Here is a 20,896-nt window from a genome sequence, read left to right on the forward strand (position 1 = left end):
CGTTCGGTGCGGCATACAGCTTGAAACACTCTAGTATTCATGAACATTCATTTTAGCGATTGATAGTATGTTATGGTATTTTCTATATTCTAGTAAGCAGACCAATAACTAACGCTTCCTGACACATACAGAGTACATACTTACCTGTTAGGCGCGCATTAGTTGCAGCCAAGGGCGTATCGTCCGCAACATGAACCTCACTCTCCAAAAAGCACCATACAACTATGATTTCATGTTTGCTACAGCCATATTTGTTATTCAGAGGCATTCCTGTGCCACAGTTTGGGAAAAGGATAAGCCATCGTCCCAACACTGACGCTGTTAATTCATGATCCCTTCACTGAGCTAACCCATGGCAAAGCCAATCAAGCACCGTTGTTTTCTCATTGACCTAGCCTGCAGCTGAGGTCCACGGAAGTTTCGCTGAAACCAATTCAGCTCGTCTATTCAATGACCACGAAGCCATCATCTTCAATTACCACGACGACAATCTATAGTTGACTCGCCCTTCACGCCGAACGAAGGGACCATGACCTACCTCGATGATGCCCCCCATGCGTGGTGACGGCGAAGTTTATTTAGCTTTAGCTCCTTATATTTAATTGCTGCCAACATGATGCTATGCATATTCCGCTGCGTTGATTGCTTGGAGGTTCTCGCCGGATTTGGTCAATCCGGCTACAACAGGAAAATTTCATCTTTTAAAAGGAAAGTTTCATGATACAACCTGCGCATACTGATACACGTGGTGGCGCACAAATGACCATTTTTCTGCAAGGTGTAGACACGCATTTGGATACCCTGAATGGTGAACAATGTTTTCTGCGCCTGGTAATTTCGGTCCCCTTCTTGACATGATCTCCAGAATAGGCAAGAGTTTCATAACCGGGGTAGCAGTCTGTCGCATTCCCCAGATTCCCCGCATTGACAAGCACCGAATACTACCTCGACGGTCGTATTAGAGTCTAGACGATAAAATTCCGACCACACCGTGATACTATAGAGATGGCCTGGTTACATGTCACGCACTAGCTTCAAGGCTTGGCCTCTTTTGTGCCACGGAACCCGGTACTTGGAGTCTATCCTGACCAGTTCGAGCGCTCCCAATCCGGTACCATGGATAGAGGGCGGGTTTGTCCGTGACTGTTGACAGCCGCGCGAATGAAGTGCCTCCACGGGCTACGTTTATTCAACGCACGTGAATGCGCGAGAGACGACCGGTTGGTATCGTGAATATTCCCGTTGATGGGAGATTTTATGGGGATTCCACGGAATGAGTGCCTCCGCAAAGACTCAGACAGGATCAATCTTGTTGATAAGAATTGATACGAATATTATAGACTATTATACAAGATTGTACGACGAAAGAGTAACTATAAGAACAAACAATGGAGACAGCTTCGGGAAGTACGGTCGCACATCACCAATATATGCTAACAGTCTATTGTTAATATTCTCACGCTCTGCCACATGATGAAGACCTTTCACAGTGTTCTGGCGCTGGCACTATCGATGCTCGAGACCTTCACCGTAGCTGCACCGGTGGATGTTTCAGAGAAGCGTGCCGTCTCCTCCATCGTCAGTGGTACGCCCATTGGCTTTGCTTCGAGTGTTACTGGCGGCGGGACAGCCACGACCGTGTACCCGACCACGATTGCTCAGCTCAAAGCTTACCTGACCTCGGATGACCCACAGAATATTGTGATCTCAGGCACCTTTAACTTCCAAGGCTCAGAGGGCAGTTCCACTTATTCCGCATGTGATGCGTACAGCTGCACCCCCTCGGCTGGTGGTCAGGCTCTCCTGAACACACTGAGCGGATGCGGGTCCAAGTCGACTTACAGTGTCACGATCGACACTGCTGCCTACCAGGGAATCAACGTCAAATCAAACAAGACCCTGGTTGGTAAGAACAATGCAGTGCTATACGGCAAGGGGCTACGCTTTGTTGGGGTCTCAAACATTATCATCCAAAATGTGGCAATCACCAACCTGAACCCCAAGTATGTGTGGGGTGGCGATGCTTTGTCCTTTAGCGACACGAACAATATCTGGATTGACCATGTGACGGTAAGACTCTCGATCCCGCAATGAGTACGGACGACTGACTCAGTGCTCCCGACGGTAGACTTCATACTTGGGTCGACAACACTACAGTTTTGGAACTGGTTCTAGCAACGGCATCACCATCTCCAACTCGTTCCTTAACGGATATACCTCCAACTCGGCCACTTGCGACGGACACACCTACTGGGGACTCGAGCTTGTCGGTTCAAGCGACCAAATTACTTTCTACAGTACGTTGTTATGACCTGACATATTCTCACGACAGATTGATCGCATGTAAGGAGCTTACTATGAACAGAGAACTACGTGTACTACACGTCTGGCCGCAGTCCCGCTCTCTCCGGCAACACGCTGTTCCACGCCGTCAACAATGTCTGGTCATCCAATAGCGGCCACCTGATCGAGGGCGACTCCAACGGTATGGGTTTGTATGAGGGCAATTACTTCTTGAACAGCCCAACAGTTCTCTCCTCGGACTTTTCCGGACGTCTTGTCAGTTCCAACTCTGGCGATGTTTCCGAGTGTGCTTCCTACCTGGGAAGGAATTGCGTCTCCAACAGTTTCTCCAACTCGGGTGCATTCAGTCGCAACGACAACTCATTCCTCTATCTGTTCTCTGGCAAGACCAACATTGTCTCTGCTGCTTCGGCATCGTCTATTCAAAGTACCGTTCCCAGCTCGGCTGGAAACACACTATAGGACTGTGTTATAAGGATGGGCTGCTAGCCCACTACTTTCAGGGTATTCTGGATTGTATTGAGATACTGACGAAAGCTTGCGGCCTTACTGTATATAGTCAGGTAGATCATCGTTGTAGTATTCTTCCCGAATCTTCCTGAATCCAACCTCTGGTGCATCATATGGCCACGGAAAACCGTTGCCGCTCGCGAACAAACCAAACATGACGCCATCAAATCCCGAGGGCAGGTCGCTTGAGGGGAATGTTTGCAACCAAGTAACGGTGCCATTTTCTCTGTTAAAGCCCAGACTATAGGTCAAGAAGTTCGGTCTGATTATCAAATCCAGTTCTTCTGAAAGCGCTGAAGCATTAAGCGATGTTTCAATAGTCTTGGTGTCAATGATTAGCATGGATCATCAGCCATAACTGCTAACCAACTTACCATGGGTCTGGTGCCTGGACCACTGGAGGATACCGTTGAATCCACGAAAACACACAAACCGGTCGTGTTTGCACAGCCACGCACTCCAATATCATGATGATTCTGGTCACTCACATACGCCGTGACCCCCACTGACTGGAAAGGTCCAAGGCCCTCATCAATAGGCAACAGGGTCGCAGTAAAAGTCATGTTTAGTGACTTCTGCTTTCTCAGGATCGCCGATGGCGTATCGCGGTCGCTCAGAGTGTAGGAATTTGGCAGCAACACTACCCCAGCAGTACTGTTTGCCGCAAAGCTGACAGTATCCGACGACGAAGCACCTTTGAGACGGTAATTTTGCGTATAAGGCGACCGAACCTGATACCAGCCCTTGTCCAACTCCTCGCCCTCGAACAAATCTTGGTATGCTGGGGCTGGTCGCGTCTGATTTGGCCCATAGTCGAAGCTCTGGCTTAGTAGCAGCACTTGACCATCATTCATCGTCGGCCAGTCATCTTCCCAAGTGACGGGTGCAAAAAAGGTTTCACGGCCGATTGCCCAGCGATTTTGGCCGACATATCTATAGGCGAGTAGCGTTGCAAACCATCGGCCATCGGGAGTGTCCATCATGGTTGCATGGCCAGTAGCGCCAATCGTGAGATTTGTATCGATTCCATTGAAAATGAGAGGGTTCGTGGGCGATGCCGTCCACGGGCCATTCGGCTGATCTGACCGGGCAATAGTAGCGCGGTGTGTAATGCCAGTGCCGCCCTCTGCGATGAGAAGGTAATAGTACGGTTCCTTATAGAAGAGCTTTGGACCTTCGGGACGCGTCGATGTGGTCACGGGCAATGTTCCGTTCCAGATGTTCCCAAATGTACCGATGCATTTGCCAGTGACCAAGTCTACTTCGCACTGACCGATTCCCCATAGTCTGTCGTAGTCGTTGTTGAGGGACATGAGGGTCAGATAGTTCTTACCGGACTTCGGGTCGGCGAATAAATGAGGGTCGATGCCGAAAGGATCGCCCCTGAGATATTAGTATCCTCCAGAAGCAAGTTTCAGCAGGCAAGCAAGCATACCAAACTGGGGCAGACCAGTTTTCCAAGTCGGGCGATGAGACCCAAAAGACGCGCGGATATGTCAACGGGCTGGAATTTCCCATCATTGCCATTGATGTAATGTAAAATATCCCGTCGATGTATGAAAGAGATGGTGCCCAAATTCCTAAGATGCTCATTAATAACAAATGGCGGGTTCCAGGCCATATAACTCACCCATAGAGGTAGCAACACCACGAATCGGAATCGCTGTGGGGTCGACGATTGCATGTGATACCAGTGTCCATTCTGCCAGGTCATCGGACGAGTATATTGGAATTCCTGGAAAGCTGAGAAAAGAAGATACTGCGACGTAATACTTCTCGCCAACACGTAAAACCGAAGGATCGGGATTCCATCTATGAGATTTGAATAATTAGTGAGCTGTATCAATTCTCGTGCACAGTCCGGAGCCACAGCCTACCCTGTAATGATTGGGTTTCTTAGCGAATGCACTCCAAATTGCAGCGTAAAAGTAACAAACAGTAGTATTATTTGTCGCAAATCCATGGTACCGAGTGAGCAATGTGTTCAAATGTTGGTATCACAAGAGTCTCCGATGCCAATGAATTTGGTATGATTTTTCAAGCGCTGAAATGCATCAAGCATGTCGCCGACCTCTGTCGTCCTTATATTCGTCTTGTAACCGAGTATACTGCAAGCTCCCGTGGCTTAATTGGTGGAACTAGAGCCAACTAAGCCGTCGCATATTGGACATATTTTTCCATAATGCTCATCTGAGAAGACTTGGCCTTTGATGAGTAAAAGCCCATTGCCTATTGTGCCTCTCTGGCAACCTGTCAGCTGCAGCCTTTCTCATTGAGCTCTCTGTAACCACTTCAACCCCCGCGGGTAAATTCTCCTCGCGCAGTCGCGTTTTGCACTGTGAACATGCTACAGTTGAGAGCTGCCAAGATTTACCCCGACCGGCTGGCTAGCAGATAGCGTACCCAGCCCCGCGTCATTTGCAAGACTGCACGAGAATTGTTTTAAGCTCAAGCTGCCCGAGTCGCTTCACTAATTTCAATGGGGAAACTGCTCAATTATATCTCGACATTCATTGCTGAATGATAAGGGGTAGGTAGTAAGGGGTAAAACTTGCCTATCCGGGCTGCTTACACTTCTGTCTTGCAAAAGAACGTGCCAACGATGTTCGACACGTCAATGACCGTGCATAATATGGATACTATAATTGGTCCAACGCTTTAACCATTCCGATGTTCTGGACTGGAAATCCTACAGCCTGCAGATCCGAATCCACTGCACCAAGGCCGGCACGCAATCGGTGCAGACCGGCCCATGCAACCTTATCTGTGTGTCCGGCTTCGGTAGTGATTCGGCGGACCAACCTACCGAGCCCCCAGTATGGGAAAAGAAGAGTTTTCGAATGGCGGTATGTCTTGGTAGGGCTAAAAGGCACGATGGTAAACACTGGTAGTTGCATTCATCCAGAATTTGCACAGTCTCTTATCCCTTGAAATTTGTCTGCTTTTGCACCAATCCAATATCCAGGGCAGTCCCGGCAGACTCGCAAACATTAGATCTTTATTCTTCAAAACTTCACAAATCGACGAGAAAAAAAAATGACAGTCATTACCACAAGCGACCGCGTAAGCGGTGGCTGGCTTATTGCGCTGGTAACATTAGTCGACGCCAGTTAGTATTGTGCTTAGCAAGCATGTGTTGAGGCTTGTAATAACCAGCGACAGTGTCTGCGATGTGGTTCGGCTATTGCCAGGTAGCGTATTCCACCTACTGACGATTATGGAAAATCAGTACTGAATTTCCACACCAGGGTGTCTTTGCTGGTGTCCTTGTATCGGACGACTTCCTAAAGCTATTTCCACAGACTAGTAATGCCAACATATCAGGAATAGTTACAAGCTGTTTTCTCGTAAGTGACTATACGCGGGTCTTCACTGCATATTATTCACAGCTACTGCCTGCTGACTACTACCAAAAGCTTGGAGCGTTTTTCGGGGCCATCCTCGCATTTGTGCTGGGTGATAAGCTCGGTCGGAAGAAAACGATTATGCTTGGCCACACGCTCAATTTCACTGGCGCATTGCTGCAATGTCTCTCCTGGTCCTTGCCGCAGATGATTATCGGTCGACTTGTCAATGGCTTTGGCATGGGCATGACTAGCACCATGTCGCCTGTATATCTAGCCGAGTGCGCGCGATCACATATGCGCGGCCGCCTTCTTGTCATTGGCGCCAGCTCCAACGTGACCAGTTTTTGCATTGCCAATTGGATCTCTTACGGTCTTTACTATCAGTCCGGGCCACTACAATGGCGCTTTCCACTGGGTTTCCAATTGATATTCGCATTCATTTTGGTGCCGATTCTCTTCTTCACTCCAGAGAGCCCGAGGTGGTTACTCCTTGTCGGCATGGATGATGACGCCCTTCAGGTGATTGCTAGACTGGCAAATGTAGCAAGCAACGATGCGACAGCAACCGCAGAATATCGGAGCATCAAAGAAGCCATTCGACTGGAGCGTGAGAGCCGGGTGCCCATCATGGATGTTTTATGCCACCGCGATAAGACTCAGAATTTCAGAAGACTCATCCTCAGTTGTGGTGCTCAATTCATGCAGCAGTTCTCGGGTATCAATGCTTTAGGTAAGTTTGAGCATAACACACGACCGTTCATATTCGCGAGTACAAATATGCTAAAGATTGTGCTAGGCTTCTATCTTCCGACTTTACTGCAGCAGAATATTGGATTTGATAACAGAATGAGTCGTCTGCTCACGGCCATCATCGGCACCATATACTTTCTGTCTGCATTCGGTAGCATTGCAGTCATTGACCATATTGGGCGGCGCAGGCAAGTATCCTGAGCAAGGCTGCTCTTTGTTCCTCATTCTGATACTAAAACCTTGTACAGACTAATGTTGATCGGTTCCGTTCTAACCGCCATCTGTCACCTCGTCGCATCGCTCTGTCTGAGGGCTGGCACTATGTATGAATCGAAAACGAAAATTGTACGTTACAAAACACTGTTGCAGCTTTAACTGCAGATGAGAACTGACTGTACTTCCTATCTAGATGGGCAATGTCGCCGTCGCCATGTTCGTCCTCTATCATGTCTTCTTTGCCCCTACTTGGGGAGGTGTACCCTGGGTTTATGGTGAGCACTCACATTATGAGATACCGCTTAGTTTTCAACAATGTCGCTGGAGAAATAACAGCTAATATGTCGACCTCAAAGCTGCTGAAGTCAATTCTCTCGGCTGGAGAACTCGAGGCGCCGCTGCCGCAACTGCCACCAACTGGATCATGGCATTCGTTGTGGTACAAATCACTAAAATTGGACTCGATAATTTGGGATGGGCATTTTACTTGAGTGAGTATGGCCCTCATTGCTGGAACATCCAACGTTTTTCTTGCTAATCAATTCCAGTATTCGCTGTATCGACTTTCAGCTACGTCCCGGTCGTATTCTGCTTTTATCCCGAGACAAGTTCAAGAAGCCTTGAAGATATGAATGATTTGTTTATTAGAAACCCCAGCGTGTTTGTGTGCGGCAAAAAGGAAATGACGCAGTGTGCAAGACCTATGGCCTTGATTGAGGCGGAACAATCGCGCATTGCCAGGGCCGAAGATGCCCAAATGCGTCAGACACTGGGATAATCAGGAATCGCTTTGCCAGGCAATACCTCCTAGAACTTTATCCTAGATTTACTTAGACCGATATACTTTTAGAATGGGACACGCAATGATGGGGATATATGTGTAGAATTATGACTCAATTGATATAGATTAATGTTTTTGTTCCTGATTTGCCTGTTTCTCAGCTTGGTGCCTGGAGTGGCTGGCGAGGAGGCGCAGCTGTCCTGAAGCGCCAACCCCCGCATTGTGCAAGTTAGGTATTTACGCAATGCCTTGGCATTGGGTCGTTTGTTGTTGATTTTCGAGCATCAATTGTAAGCGACATCTTACTTTGTCAGACATTAACTTGCTGCGGTTATGGTTGCGCTACCATGGAGTTCGCCGGTAGCTGCCAGAATCCTACGAGTGAAGCGAGAGGAGCCGGCACATATATCTACACACCTCTAGAAGAAGAGCGTTCAATTCGCCTCATTCGCCTACATCCAGCTACTGACCCGGATACACCGCTGAGGTGCACAATCACTACTCGGCCTTTGGCTAACGGAGTATCATTCGAGGCACTGTCGTACCAATGGGGCGATCCCGATAGAACACATACCCTGTTTTGTGATAATGTTCCTCTCGGCATCACAACGAGTCTCTACAAAGCCCTAATCAACCTCCGGCCAAAGGATACATATGCTCTCTTTTGGGCCGATGCGGTATGCATCAATCAGGACGACTTGACCGAGAAAGCTATCCAAGTGACGTTCATGGCAGAAATTTACAAAGCCGCCCAGAGAACCGTGGTTTACCTTGGGGATCAATCCGACGACACTGCACTGGCCATCAAGTCGCTAAAGCAAATTGCCACAATCTGCATGGAGGCGTCAGGCGAGCGGTTTGATCACATCAACAGGGTGGTGGATGAAGAAACGCAGACTTTCCTTGACAGGGTAGATCATGCTCGGATGAATACGCTGTACACATCAGATGAGCGCATACTGGCAGCTTTTCGCACATTCTTTGGCCACGGATGGTGGAATAGAATATGGGCAGGTACCATCTTGCTGAATCACACACATTCTGGCTGATCCAATCGTCAGGTGATACAAGAGGTCTGCCTCGGCAACGATCCACTGGTATGTGCGCCCAAGAGCCTATGTCGGCAGCAAAAGTGATGTTGCACTAAAACCTTCGTAGGTCATATGTGGTCAACATACTATTCCCTGGGGGGCAGTAGTACTCGCGTCAACATGGATGGCCCGAAAAGCACCAAGCTTAATGCTTTGGGAGCACCAGGAAGTTCCCCTACGTATGGGGTTTCCCTGTGTGATGCATCTTAATATACTCAAGAGTGATGCAATGGACCCCTCGAGTCTGTTTCGAACAGCAGCACTGTTCCAAGCAACAGATCCCCGCGACAAGGTTTACGCACTTGTGGCTTTCGAATCACTCAATTTTCACCGCTTTTGGAGGATCAGGGTGGATTACAAATTAACTACGGCCCAGGTTTATTGTCAAGCCACCGCGGGATGCATACTACAATCAAAAGGACTGAACATTTTGTATCACATCCATCATGGAGATACCAACTTGGACGAACCCTTCAGCACACCAGGACGTTCACTCATCGAGGGTGAATTTGCGACGTGGGTTCCCCAGTTGAAGGGAGTTCACTACAGCAACGCCTTTGCTTGGGAAGAGCGCTGGACTGCCCATGGAGAATTGGTTACTGCCTTTGAGGAGGACGATGCAGAGTATCAAAAATTTCATGTTAGGGGCGTAGAGCCAAGCCGGCATGGCAATCACGAGCACGTTCCCCTGCATTATCACACGAGCCAAGTTGTCTCCGCGATACAATGTCCTCGTGACTCGAGTATTAAGACTTTGAAGGTGAGGGGCATTCAAGTCGATGTTGCAATATCTGGAAGCATGCCATTGAATCCTGCCTGGTAAGAATTATCGTAAATGATACATAAAAAGTCATCGGTTACCCCAACCATACCTGTTATGATTTACACACTACTGGGCTGACGCGAATCGTTAGGTGGGATCCCAAGCATAAGAACTTTACGCCAGTTCTGCTTTCACTTCTCAACGATATGCAAGTCTCTAGACAGCCAGACTTGGAGAGCCAGACCACTATGGAAAGGGCGCAAGGCATCCTGTCATCAATACTGCAAGCAACGATCGAGGATGATGATACATCACGAAATCAATTAAGGTTGTATTGGAGCTACGTGGTGAACGTGGTGAAGACAATGAGGGGCAAGACATTACCTCCAGACTTTTACAACACCTTTCCAGGTCTTACAAGCCTAACCGAGGAACAAATGCGCCAGGGGGAGGAGTGGGTGGCCCGCGTGCAACAATATACATGTTACAGAAGAGTCTTCCGTACGTGCAGGGGAATTTGGGGCAATGGGCCCTCGTCGATGAGGGCCAATGATATTGTCGTTGTTGTCTATGGTATCATTGTGCCTCTTGTGCTTCGGCCCAGTGGTGATAAGTGGCAGCTAGTCGGCACATGCTATCTACATGGTTATATGCACGGACTAGCTGTAGAAGAGTTCAAGATGGGAAAGCTCGAGATGCAAGTATTTGAAATAGAGTAGGTAGATATCTAATACACGAGCACTTGTTGAGTTCAGTGGCCAACGCTGATGATGTGTCTGCGGCTTCTCGATTTTGTTAAAGCCCTATAAGTTATCGTATCTAAAGGGCATATATCCTTTCCCAACCCCTATCTCACGACCACAAAGCTGTCAGTGCATTCACGTGGCTGCTTCTAAAGGTTGAACAAATGTTGGGACTGCTAGATTCTTGAGAAGGTATGGATAAATCCAAGCTTTTATACTCATCTCAGAATAATATGTTCGGTCTTCTCAGCGAATACCGTTTTGGCATGATCTTCTACCCACTGGGTCCCTATACTAGCTTTTCCTTGTACCGAGAAAACCCGAACAGCTTCCCGATCTTGACCAGGCGACACTCCCGGTATATTCACCATCCTCTCGCCATGATCAGTTTCATCAAGTATCCCGATCATTCTCAAGATGAACGGCCTGTTCCACTTTTGGCCAGAGAACAACATATCTCCAATCTTAGCATCTAAATTTCCGGCAATCAATCCCATGCATCCACTGTCGGTAAGAAAAAATCTTCTTCCATCACAGGCATTCAGAAGTTCTTTAGCGCGGATAGTGTTGCTATCATAGGGCCATTCAAACATTGCTTCACGAAAAGAGAGCAAAGAAACTTCTCGATCTGGATTGTCGGGTGAAGACTGGGCATACCGGCCAGCCATTTCGATAATCAGCGGCACTACTCTCCTCACCCAGGTTTCTTCCAGACACAAAGCGCCCCAGAAGTTTTTTGCTCGCTCGGAAACTGGACTCTGCCGAGCGAGCCTGAGAGCCTCCTCGGGATGCTCGCGATCCTTGGCCAAATCCCACCATTGAAACAATGGGAAGAAATTTTTGTCGAGATCGCAGACGGGCCCAAGATGAAGAATAGTGCCTATGAAAAAGGCCTCAAGATGGAGTTGACATGAGGGGCGTCCTTCCGGCAGGCTGTAGTCTGTTATCCACCAGGAGTCTTGCGATGTCTTCCGCAATTCATACAATGGGTAGTCATCCTGCCTATCAATGATGCTTCGGTATCTGTCCTTCCCATGGGGCCAATCTACGCTCCAGTCTGGCACCCACGATGGCAGCCCGGGAACGTGACAGGGGGTGATCACCTCGCGGAGAACAATGCCAGCTCCTAGTTCTTGCATCAGGTCTTTGGCGATTTGGGTGAAAACTTCAGCAGCTGTGGCATTATAATCCGGCCGAACTATTAGTACTTGTCTTATCACATCCGCGTTTACGTGCTTTATACTCTCGTCGCTGGGGTCTTGGAGCCGTCTATTCAATGCAGAAAGGACTCTCTGATGTTGTCTTTTAAGCAAAGGCAGGATTGCGTAAATCTTATCCCGCGGGTCTGTTGCCTTGCAATGCCTTGAAGAACGAAGCATATTCAATAACTGTCGGGCTTGAGGAATGAATCCGTATGTAGCGTAACGAAATGATTCTTTCCTGTCAGAGAATCCCAACGAGTATGGTATCTTGACAAACGTTCCAGCATCGACGATGGTCCGTCGGATTTGTTGAAATGTGCTCCACGCTACGGCTCGGTCGCCACAGAGGACTATGCAGTCGCTGGCGAAGCTTATCTCCTGGAGTACCCATACGCGATGGAACCAAGGACGCCCCAAAAGAGCCGCAAGGGCTTCTTTGGGCGGTGCCGGTGGCTCATGAGCGCCGGGCTCACCATAATCTGGAGCTTCAGCCGATTGTACAATCCAGTCCATGACCAGATCACTACCATCTGTATGTTCGCCCAGATAAACCACTACGCGGGAAGCCCTTGCATATATTTTGCTCATCATCTGGACCTGGTGGTTCCGTTCCTTGACGGAGCCCTGGTTGATGCAAATAGCATCAATCCATAGCAGGCGTTCTCGATCGGAGTAGCGCAAACCTTTGAGAGCAGCTTGACAATTGGTCGTCGCAGGCACTGGTTGGTAATGTGCTTCATCACCATCATGGCTGACGAGTATGTCGGCCGTAAGAGAGAGGTCACCCCAGGCATAAGATACCGCCTCGTAGTTAGGATGATCGCTGAGGAGGCAATCCAGAAGGCGGACCTTGACCGGATCTCGTCCCTGACCTGGCTCCAACGCAAGAACACGGAAGGAGTCTTCTAATTTAAGCGGGTTGCCAGGGTAATTAAATGATTGGTGATTCTCCATTGCACCGTTGTACGAAACGGCAATTTTTAGAGGTAGGATCTCTCCTGCTTACCCGAATCTCGTGTCGGGATTGATGAGCAAATAGATTTCCAGCGGCTGCCCATATGGGAGTCCTGAAAGCTGTAAGAAACTCTGTGCCATGATTGCAGGAAACCCCTTCTGCCTGAACGGTAGCCAGAGCGGGGCTTGTGCTCAGAAGTCCAGGGGTACGGAACAGCAAGACTGCCCCTGCAACGCTGCTTGCCTCTGTGGGCTGAAGCTTTGCAAAACCCATACCTGATGCTTGAATGTCATGTTGAACTCCTATGTAGACATCATCTACCCGCGTGTCCTCGTTCTCCGAATCATGGGCGGGAAATAGGAAATAGACAATAGCATAAACAAAACTAAGCGTTTACTGGGGCCGTGATGAAGAACCATCTTTTCCCGCAATCACTTCACTCAACAAGACCATTAATTAGCACCTCTCTAGAGCAAGCCGCCATCGACGTGGTTCGTAGTTAATGCTACAAAATAACTTTGCCGGCAACTCCAGACAACGGATGATGCCGAGGCAATCCCTCATCCCGCCTTGCATTTATTATCCCCGGCCGGAAGCTGAGAATAGGCACATTTTTAGTCTCCGAGACGGCATGGATGGGAATGCAATGCCAACTGTAAAGAGGCCGGATTTAGACTGTCAGATTCGAAAGTTTGTAGCATAAAAAGTCCAGACTAATGTGGTGACAGGGACACCCTGGCCAAGATGACGATCCTCCAGTTTGGTCGTCCTACACTTGGGTGTTCGAGTCGAGTTCGAGTCGAGTCCCATGCAATTTCATCATGCATCCCATTCATCCGGTTCGCGCGCACACATTGGCTGGGCCGCATTTTTGGTGAGTTGAAATAACCACTACTGAACGCTTGTGACGTCACACCTTCTCCAACACGCCATCCCCCGATTCCTTCCCATTCTCGTCGCTCGTCTGGTCTACACACCGTCTCACGAATGATGTCGCGAACAGCGGCAATTAAACCTCATTCCACGATAATGTGTTTAAAAGATGGGTCGGAACTAGTCGCAATTGGACACAGATTCGTGTGAATCCCCAAGACTGGTCCAGAACCACAACGACTTCGCGCGAAAAGACTTGCGGTCAATTTGACCGAGACTATCATTGTGCAGTCTAAACGGATTCTCGTTAATCTCTCCAATCTCCCCGCTCTGTCCATCTGTCTGTTGGCTGTTGCCCTTGATTGTTATCAGCAGGAACCATGAGGTTTGTTTGCGGCTCGTGATCCTTCGTCCTTCCCATTTCAAAACCAGAGAGCAAAGCCTCGCTCGATACTCTGTACATGTCTGGTTCCTGTTCCTGAATACCAAGATCAGAATCCTTTCTGGCGTTCTCTGCCACTTTCTTCTCTCTGCATCCTTAGATACCTCGAGGCTTATTATCATCCTCGGTGTTACAAATCTTATTCTCGTTTCACCATTTAGCCTTTCCATTTTTCCTTTGCGAAACTTCCTTCGACTCTATCCTAAACCTCTTTCGTCCTCCTCTCGTCTCTTCTTTTACTGCCTGTCCTGCTCGTGCGGCATAGTGCCATCCGATCGTGACCATACCTGTTGTGCTCTACGCAGACTCTAAGCCTCTTCTAGCGGCAAGGCTAGAAACCACATCGCCAAGATGAACTACGCCAATATGATTGAGGAGAAAAACCTCAAGGTGAGCATATCCAACACATGCACAGCCAAACGCTCCTCCCACGGTCTAGGCTGACACTGTGCTCTCCCATGACAGAAAACCTTCATCATTGCGACCCTCTGTTCTACACTTGTTGGCACTTTCACATCCTCCATCGGCCTCTGGGATAGAGTAAAAGACCGAAGGCAGCAGAAGCAACGCGACACAAAGCAGGACGACAAGATCGCCAAGCTTCAGTCCCAGATTGATGATGCCGAAAAGCGCAACAAAGAAAAGGAGGAACGGATCGAACGGTTAAGTAATCGCGGCGGCGACCGGGATCGGGACGACCTTGGCTGGGCACTCGAGCGGTCGGGTGCTGCTATCAACAGGGAGTTTGACGAAGGATATGCGCGGCTGGGGAGGAGATTCGCCATTGGTGATACGGTGACGGAGAACAGATTGCAGGCCCAGGTGATTGCCCTGCAACAAACGGTCATCAACGTCTTACAGGATGCGCTCTACAGCGGACGGCAGCTGGATCAATATGACATGTCGAAACTGATGGCGGCTTCGGAGGCCGCCAAGAATGGCTCACTGGATGCTTTGAGGCAACAAAAGCAAAGACAATTACTGGCGATCGAGGGGCCGCCACAACCGCAGCTATACCCACCACCAAAAAGATCCTCGACCATCATCGAGACGGATCCGCTGTACTGCCGGTATGCGCTGGACCTACAATACGTGCGGAACAAGCCGCTCGCCACCAATTTCGCACCCGGAGGAAGCTGCCGGTGCCCAGAGTGTGGAGTGCGGCTGGACGTCGAGTCGGACGATTTCTGGGAGATTGACAAGCGCAACGTGGTGACGACGGAGGGCGGCGACAGGTACCGGGAGCGGCGCGAGGTGATTGAGGAGCGCGAGTTCCATCTCGGCCAGCGTTTCATTGTCAAGTGCCACACGCCCGACGGCGAGTTTGCCTGCGTCCTCTGCTCGCGCCATCGCGACCGCGACGCCATTTGTCCTACCGTCAAGTCGCTCGTAAACCATGTCGGCCGGTTCCATACCGTCGAGGAGCTAGAGCGCGAGGTTGACTTTGCCCAGCACTCGCGCACCTTGCCCATGCCCAAGGCTCTACCGGCGGCGCCACCTGCTCCCGCCTCACCTGTCCTTAAAGAGAGACGCACTATTGAGTATGCCCCTGCCGTCCGCACGCGGGATGACTTCGAGTACGATCGGCAGAGCAATGGCCGTGCTTCTGTATACTCGTAAGACCTTGCTCATCATCTACTCGTGGGTCCAAGCGTGGTTCTTGAGGTTTGGAGATTCATTTGAATGAGCAATTCATCAATCTTGCGGATCAGAGGCATATTCCAGGACTTACGACGTTCATGACATAGATGGTTAGGTATATAAAACTCAAATCAAATAAATGTATAAGCACTTGTATCGTCCACCAAATGATGCGTAGTCGAGTACCATGGGGTAGGTCAATGTGAAAGACAATATTTGGTATCGCATCTGAGACATGTTGTATTTCAAAATAACGTGCGACTCATCTTCCAGTTTCTTAGCCTCATGTCGTGAGGTCCTTCCATATACTCTTTCTTAAAGTCTTCCTTTTTGCCAGCGCATATCTTGCCGGCTCTCTCCGGTTGAGATCCGGGATCCGATAAGTGGACTGCCTCTGCATCCTGACGGCCTCCCAGAAATCATAGGACCTTTCCTTCTTGGCTCTGCTCAGCTTTTCTCTTTCCTGTCTGAGTCGACGTCGTGTCAATTTGGCTTCTTTTCGACTGTCTGACTGCATCTTGGCCATGCTCTCCTTGATACCCTCCCAGCCACCTTTCATTCCTTCAAAGGTGGATTTGAAGAAACCCTGCACACGACTACTGAATGCCGCAATCAAGGCTACCGCTATTAGGGCAAATGAGCCCGGTAGAGATATTGCGCCAATGGTGGAAAGGGTCATGTAGGCCGTACCGTCCTCGCCAGCCCAGTCGGCCGTGTTCATACCAAAGAGACTGGTGAAGAAGCTGAGCGGCAAGAAGATGACGGTGAACGTGGTAAAGATGATGACACTGAGGTTCTGCGTGCTGGCCAGTTCTGTTTGCAGCCGGCTCCAGCGGACCTCGTCTACTTGAGCCTTGCGCTGCGCCATCTCGAGAAGCTTTTCGTAGTCGCTTCGGGTGGCAGCGATGCGGACCGTCATGTCCTCGACCTGCTGCTCGTAGTCGGCGAGCCGCGACAGGGCTTCGTCGAGGTAGCGCCGGCCGTTGTGTGTGTGCTCCCGCAGCTCGTCGCGGTCCTCGTAGAGACTTCTCATCTTTTCAATCACAGTTGTCTGCTCGCGGAACAAGTTTGACAGCGTCTTGAGCTCGTCATCCATATCGCGCAACTCCAGTAGAGCCGAAGTATTTTCACGGTTCTCGCGTTCCGCCTGTTCTAGCTCTCGCTTGTGTCTTTGCTTGATCGATTCAGAACGATTATCATCATAGTCTTCCGAATCGGATTCCGACTCATGGATTCGTTCTCGAAATGTCTGCATTCGGAATCTCTTGAGCGACGACGTCATGCGCTCTGTCAGAATACCAATGGCCTCTTCGAAAATGCGAAAGATTTCCAGATCGGGGTGCGAGGTACGATCGAGTAACACAGTCACGGCGTGCAATGTGATAAAGGCTGCAAGGTCCAGCGCATTGTCACAACGTCCGGACAAGTCGCCGTTGAGCTCATTATAAATACTGTTCCTGAGATCTGCTTGCTGGAACATGGGTCCCTCGGTCGGATGCGATTCCCTTTTGGGAAAAAACGTCGTGATTGTGGTCATATCTACAGACCATAGCCATAACTGGTCAACCATAAGGATATTACCATCGAGGATATCATCCTCGGCATCCCCGGGGCTTTCGTTCTTGTCGTGCATGACAAGTTCGGCCTTGACCGTATTGACGATCGACGCAAACCGGCTGGCTGGTGAGATGGGCGTTTGCTCCTTCATCGCTCGAGTCCCAAACATGTCTGTATTCTTCCTGCCGGTCGGCCCTGAGATTCGTTCTTTGGTGAGCTTATACATCATCTGGTCGTCATCACGCGCGTAAGTGTCCCGAAGAGATGGATATCCGTACTGATCCAGAGTCCGCCGCGTGTTTAATGGTGGATCATGGCCAAGGTATTCCCAGATAACACGAATGTCCAGAGACATATCAGCCACATCTTTGGGAACCGGTCTCGCTCTCCCGTGTTCAAGCCGCCTGCGAACAATATTGCGGCGACGAATGAGATTCCGGTACGTATCAAAATGTAGGTAAGGAAGATACAGGTAAAAGTGGTCTGGGCTGTTGAGCGCAGGGCTGTTTCGCCCACTCAGATCAGGAGAAGTAGGACGTGGTGAACCTGTGCATGTTAGCCAAACATTGGTGCCATCATGATTCAAACACGACTTACTTGCTTCTGCCGGAACAAATGCACAACCAGGCCGGACGTATGATGCATGAATCTGGCCGTGGCGGCCTTGGACATGTCTCCCTGTCCAGTACTGGTTTCGCAAAAGGTTTGAGTAATTACGATGTTGAGTCTCGGACAGCTTATCGAATATCGTCTATCATCTGTAAGTATCATGCGTTCTCAACAAAATTGGTGCTACTAACCTTGACCCATTGCGGATTAGTATAGGGTAGATGAATCCACATGAACTTTCTTTTTGACGGATCCGGTCGCGAAAAGCCAGCAGTGAGGTCCTCGAGTGCTGATGCACGACTGGATCTGTGTTTGCGGTCTCCCGAGGTAGAGGCATACTCCTTCTCGTCAAGGTTGAGCGGAGCATCGCCTGTCAGTTGTTGTGCGAGCGGCGCAGTCTCGCCAGCGGTACGAGGCGAGACATCGGATCCTAGAGGCTCTGACAATGTTCGCGATGTTTTGTCACTATCAGTGCCACGACCTGGGCTGCTTTCACGGCTGCTGGGCGTCCGGAAATCTGGAGTGGCAAGGGCTGGCACAGTGAGTCCACGGCTGCGCCGAGACGGAACAATGGCGGGCGCAGATGCTGCAGATCGAGTGTCGCCAAGGGTTGGACGCTGTGTATGGCTTGTCACGACGATCTGAGGCCCTTCCGCCTGCTCCGGACTATCGACAGTGGTATCCGACTGTGATCTTGCACTATGCAGTATCCTTGACCCGAAATCTTGCACGTTGCTCCAAATTCCCAACGCTCCCGCACCAAGGTGGCTCAATCCACCCGCACTGGTAGGCCTCGTGCGAGAAGCTGGTCTTATACTCGCGCGACGTGGCTTGGTGGCTTTTGTGTTGAGCCGTTCACTCAAACACCTCTCGGGTCCCTTTTCCAAGAATTCGTTCAACTTGTGCTTGGAGACATAGAGCCGCACATCAGATACAGTGTCCGGGTTGGGATCGTCGTAGAAGCCAATGAGCTCCAGTTTGACGTGCTCCGGAAGATGCAAAGGAGTGTGGATATAGTCAGCGCTCAGCTTCTGTGCCTTGTTGACAGCCTGGTGCAGATCCTCCAGATAAGATTCCATGATCCGAGTATTCTTTGGACCGAATGATGCGCATTTGGCGTGCTCACTCTCGAGCGAAAGTGCCTGTTCATGACGGCTGCCGACAAGACTAGATTTGATCGAAGCAAGTGGCGCACTAAAATGTACCTCGTCGAACTCTGACATGCCCAGGCCAGACAATTGAGAATCGATAGTTTCATAGAAAGTCCATATGTTCATCTCGCTTGCAATGTCCATGAACCGCTCATGGAGCCTGAGCAATGGCCGGTGGTTCAATCGCAACCCGTCACTGATGGACCGTGGAAGCGGCCGGGAGAGATATAACAAATGTTCTATGCTATCACGAAGATTGGGCATGGACAAGTAACTTGAACCACGATGAGGGGTTGCTGCACATAGTCAGTATTGGCAAAGGGGAGTGATTTGCGTGGCATACCAAAGAAAGTTGTCCCGTGGCAGTCAAAGACGATCCAGCGCAGCTTCTCATTCAAACTTGCCTTGACAAGCGCTTGCTTCACTACCAAACCACCAATACTATGGCATACGAAGAAAAACGGCCGCGCCTTGCTATGTTCTTGACGCAAATGGCAAAGGTGTTGCAGAAGGTCGTCAGCGAGCTGGTCAATCGTGGTTCCCTCATTGAGTTCGCCATGCCTGTACAATAATACGCGCGCAGTGCTAATTTCTGTACGCACACCCTGAAGGATCCATAGATCCTTGGCCCTAGGAAGGTGTCGACTGATTGCTGGCGAGAGAATGCTACTTCCCGGCAGCTGTCTTGCCGTTGGATACTGTTCTGCATTGGAGACGTTGAAGTAGTCATCGCTCAATGGATCTCTTGCCCAGGTATCAACTGGTGACGCTCCAGGACAGGGTACCGCGATGATGTCGACAGTAGTCTCATTATAGCCCGGGCCATTGACATCTCCGTCAATAAGATGGAATCCCGATCCAGACTCGTATGGCGAAGAGCTGGGACGGTCCAAGCTGTCATTTCGGACATCCGCTGAGGGTTTTTCAGCAGTGACCGAATTATCCTGTGGGTTTGGCGGCGTGGGCATCTGCTGGGTATTTGGGCGACTTGGTTCGGTCAAGGCTCTCGAGCGCCCCGACCCGTGTGTGGTGTCACTGGAATTATCACGAACATCCACCATGCTGAGTTTGACGTTGGCAGAGACGATTGGTCCCTGATTCCTTGGAATACCATCTCCAGTTGCACGCGGCAATGGCGGGCAGCTTTGTTTCTGGGGATGGTCGTGCCTTAAGGCATCGCATGAAAGGCAGCACTGGGGACCGATTTTCGTGTTACAATGCACGCCGTGGAGATACACATACGGGTAGAAAGTGGATGTCTCAAGCTGATTCTACCCACCATCAGGCCAGGCACAGCCATTTCCGTCACTCTTGTGTCCACACACGTTAAAGGCCAGTGGGCGGTTCAGCCTTGGAGATTTGAAGGATTCGTGTTGCATGGTGCTAGCGAGCGCCCAGTTCAACGGTGATTGGGCGCAAGATAGTAAAGAGTCAGCGGAAGATCGGCAAGCTTATTTACCCCAGCCCCAACTAGGATTTTGATAGACATCAACCATCCATCTTGACTGTCAGGCTGTCTGCCGTTGTGGGAACAAAAAGTCTACCGAGTTCTTGGGATCGTCGATGTGAAAATTGCCACCAGAGCCTTGCCCATGTCCACGTTTTAAGCATAATGATAACCGAGTGGTTGTTCACATATGAAGTTGAAGAAAGCCAAGAGCATCAAGTAGTGAGTTTAGGTACTATGTGTGACCGCCCAGTAGAGATCAGCGCCAGAGCCATTTGACCACTCCACTAACTCCGGCGCTAAAGTGGCTCTATTCTCAATATACTGGATGGATTACAGTGGTGCTCTTGTGGACTGCATCCAGCTCGAGGTGTACGTACAAAAGTAGTTGCATCACGGTTCGGACCGCAACCTTGAAAGACATGCGGTGTAGCTTCAATCAAGCGTTGTAATACACGACCGTATTCTTGGTCGTTGGAACAAAATTTTGTTGCCAATGTGCTCATGAGCAAAA

The 20,896-nt window shown here is 49.8% G+C and overlaps 8 protein-coding genes across 8 annotated transcripts; 5 read left to right on the forward strand and 3 right to left on the reverse strand.

Annotated features, from left to right (window-relative positions):
* Positions 1-1,473: 1,473 nt before the first annotated feature.
* PFICI_04109 (pectin lyase E) lies at positions 1,474-2,766 on the forward strand (the record flags this gene model as incomplete). Its single annotated transcript, XM_007832690.1, has 3 exons — positions 1,474-2,070; positions 2,129-2,297; positions 2,366-2,766. The coding sequence occupies 3 exons, from the start codon at positions 1,474-1,476 to the stop codon at positions 2,764-2,766; spliced, it is 1,167 nt and encodes a 388-aa protein (XP_007830881.1).
* Positions 2,767-2,850: 84 nt separating this feature from the next.
* Positions 2,851-4,332, reverse strand: PFICI_04110 (uncharacterized protein; the record flags this gene model as incomplete). The annotated part of the gene is made up of 3 exons (XM_007832691.1): positions 2,851-3,135; positions 3,189-4,197; positions 4,250-4,332. 3 exons carry the CDS (start codon positions 4,330-4,332, stop codon positions 2,851-2,853), a joined length of 1,377 nt encoding a protein of 458 aa, XP_007830882.1.
* Positions 4,333-5,850: 1,518 nt separating this feature from the next.
* PFICI_04111 (uncharacterized protein) lies at positions 5,851-7,905 on the forward strand (the record flags this gene model as incomplete). The annotated part of the gene is made up of 9 exons (XM_007832692.1): positions 5,851-5,923; positions 5,977-6,005; positions 6,063-6,161; positions 6,231-6,891; positions 6,958-7,103; positions 7,160-7,234; positions 7,321-7,402; positions 7,484-7,618; positions 7,676-7,905. 9 exons carry the CDS (start codon positions 5,851-5,853, stop codon positions 7,903-7,905), a joined length of 1,530 nt encoding a protein of 509 aa, XP_007830883.1.
* Positions 7,906-8,255: 350 nt separating this feature from the next.
* Positions 8,256-8,957, forward strand: PFICI_04112 (uncharacterized protein; the record flags this gene model as incomplete). The annotated part of the gene is made up of 1 exon (XM_007832693.1): positions 8,256-8,957. The coding sequence occupies one exon, from the start codon at positions 8,256-8,258 to the stop codon at positions 8,955-8,957; it is 702 nt and encodes a 233-aa protein (XP_007830884.1).
* A 271-nt stretch (positions 8,958-9,228) lies between these two features.
* Positions 9,229-10,481, forward strand: PFICI_04113 (uncharacterized protein; the record flags this gene model as incomplete). The annotated part of the gene is made up of 2 exons (XM_007832694.1): positions 9,229-9,818; positions 9,914-10,481. The coding sequence occupies 2 exons, from the start codon at positions 9,229-9,231 to the stop codon at positions 10,479-10,481; spliced, it is 1,158 nt and encodes a 385-aa protein (XP_007830885.1).
* Positions 10,482-10,723: 242 nt separating this feature from the next.
* PFICI_04114 (uncharacterized protein) lies at positions 10,724-12,661 on the reverse strand (the record flags this gene model as incomplete). The annotated part of the gene is made up of 1 exon (XM_007832695.1): positions 10,724-12,661. One exon carries the CDS (start codon positions 12,659-12,661, stop codon positions 10,724-10,726), a length of 1,938 nt encoding a protein of 645 aa, XP_007830886.1.
* Positions 12,662-14,328: 1,667 nt separating this feature from the next.
* PFICI_04115 (uncharacterized protein) lies at positions 14,329-15,597 on the forward strand (the record flags this gene model as incomplete). Its single annotated transcript, XM_007832696.1, has 2 exons — positions 14,329-14,367; positions 14,443-15,597. The coding sequence occupies 2 exons, from the start codon at positions 14,329-14,331 to the stop codon at positions 15,595-15,597; spliced, it is 1,194 nt and encodes a 397-aa protein (XP_007830887.1).
* Positions 15,598-15,901: 304 nt separating this feature from the next.
* Positions 15,902-19,996, reverse strand: PFICI_04116 (uncharacterized protein; the record flags this gene model as incomplete). Its single annotated transcript, XM_007832697.1, has 4 exons — positions 15,902-17,721; positions 17,764-17,926; positions 17,976-19,231; positions 19,279-19,996. 4 exons carry the CDS (start codon positions 19,994-19,996, stop codon positions 15,902-15,904), a joined length of 3,957 nt encoding a protein of 1,318 aa, XP_007830888.1.
* Positions 19,997-20,896: the final 900 nt, after the last annotated feature.

This window comes from Pestalotiopsis fici (assembly GCF_000516985.1).
Source record: "Pestalotiopsis fici W106-1 unplaced genomic scaffold PFICI_Scf_2, whole genome shotgun sequence".
In the NCBI taxonomy this organism is placed as follows: domain Eukaryota; kingdom Fungi; phylum Ascomycota; class Sordariomycetes; order Amphisphaeriales; family Sporocadaceae; genus Pestalotiopsis; species Pestalotiopsis fici.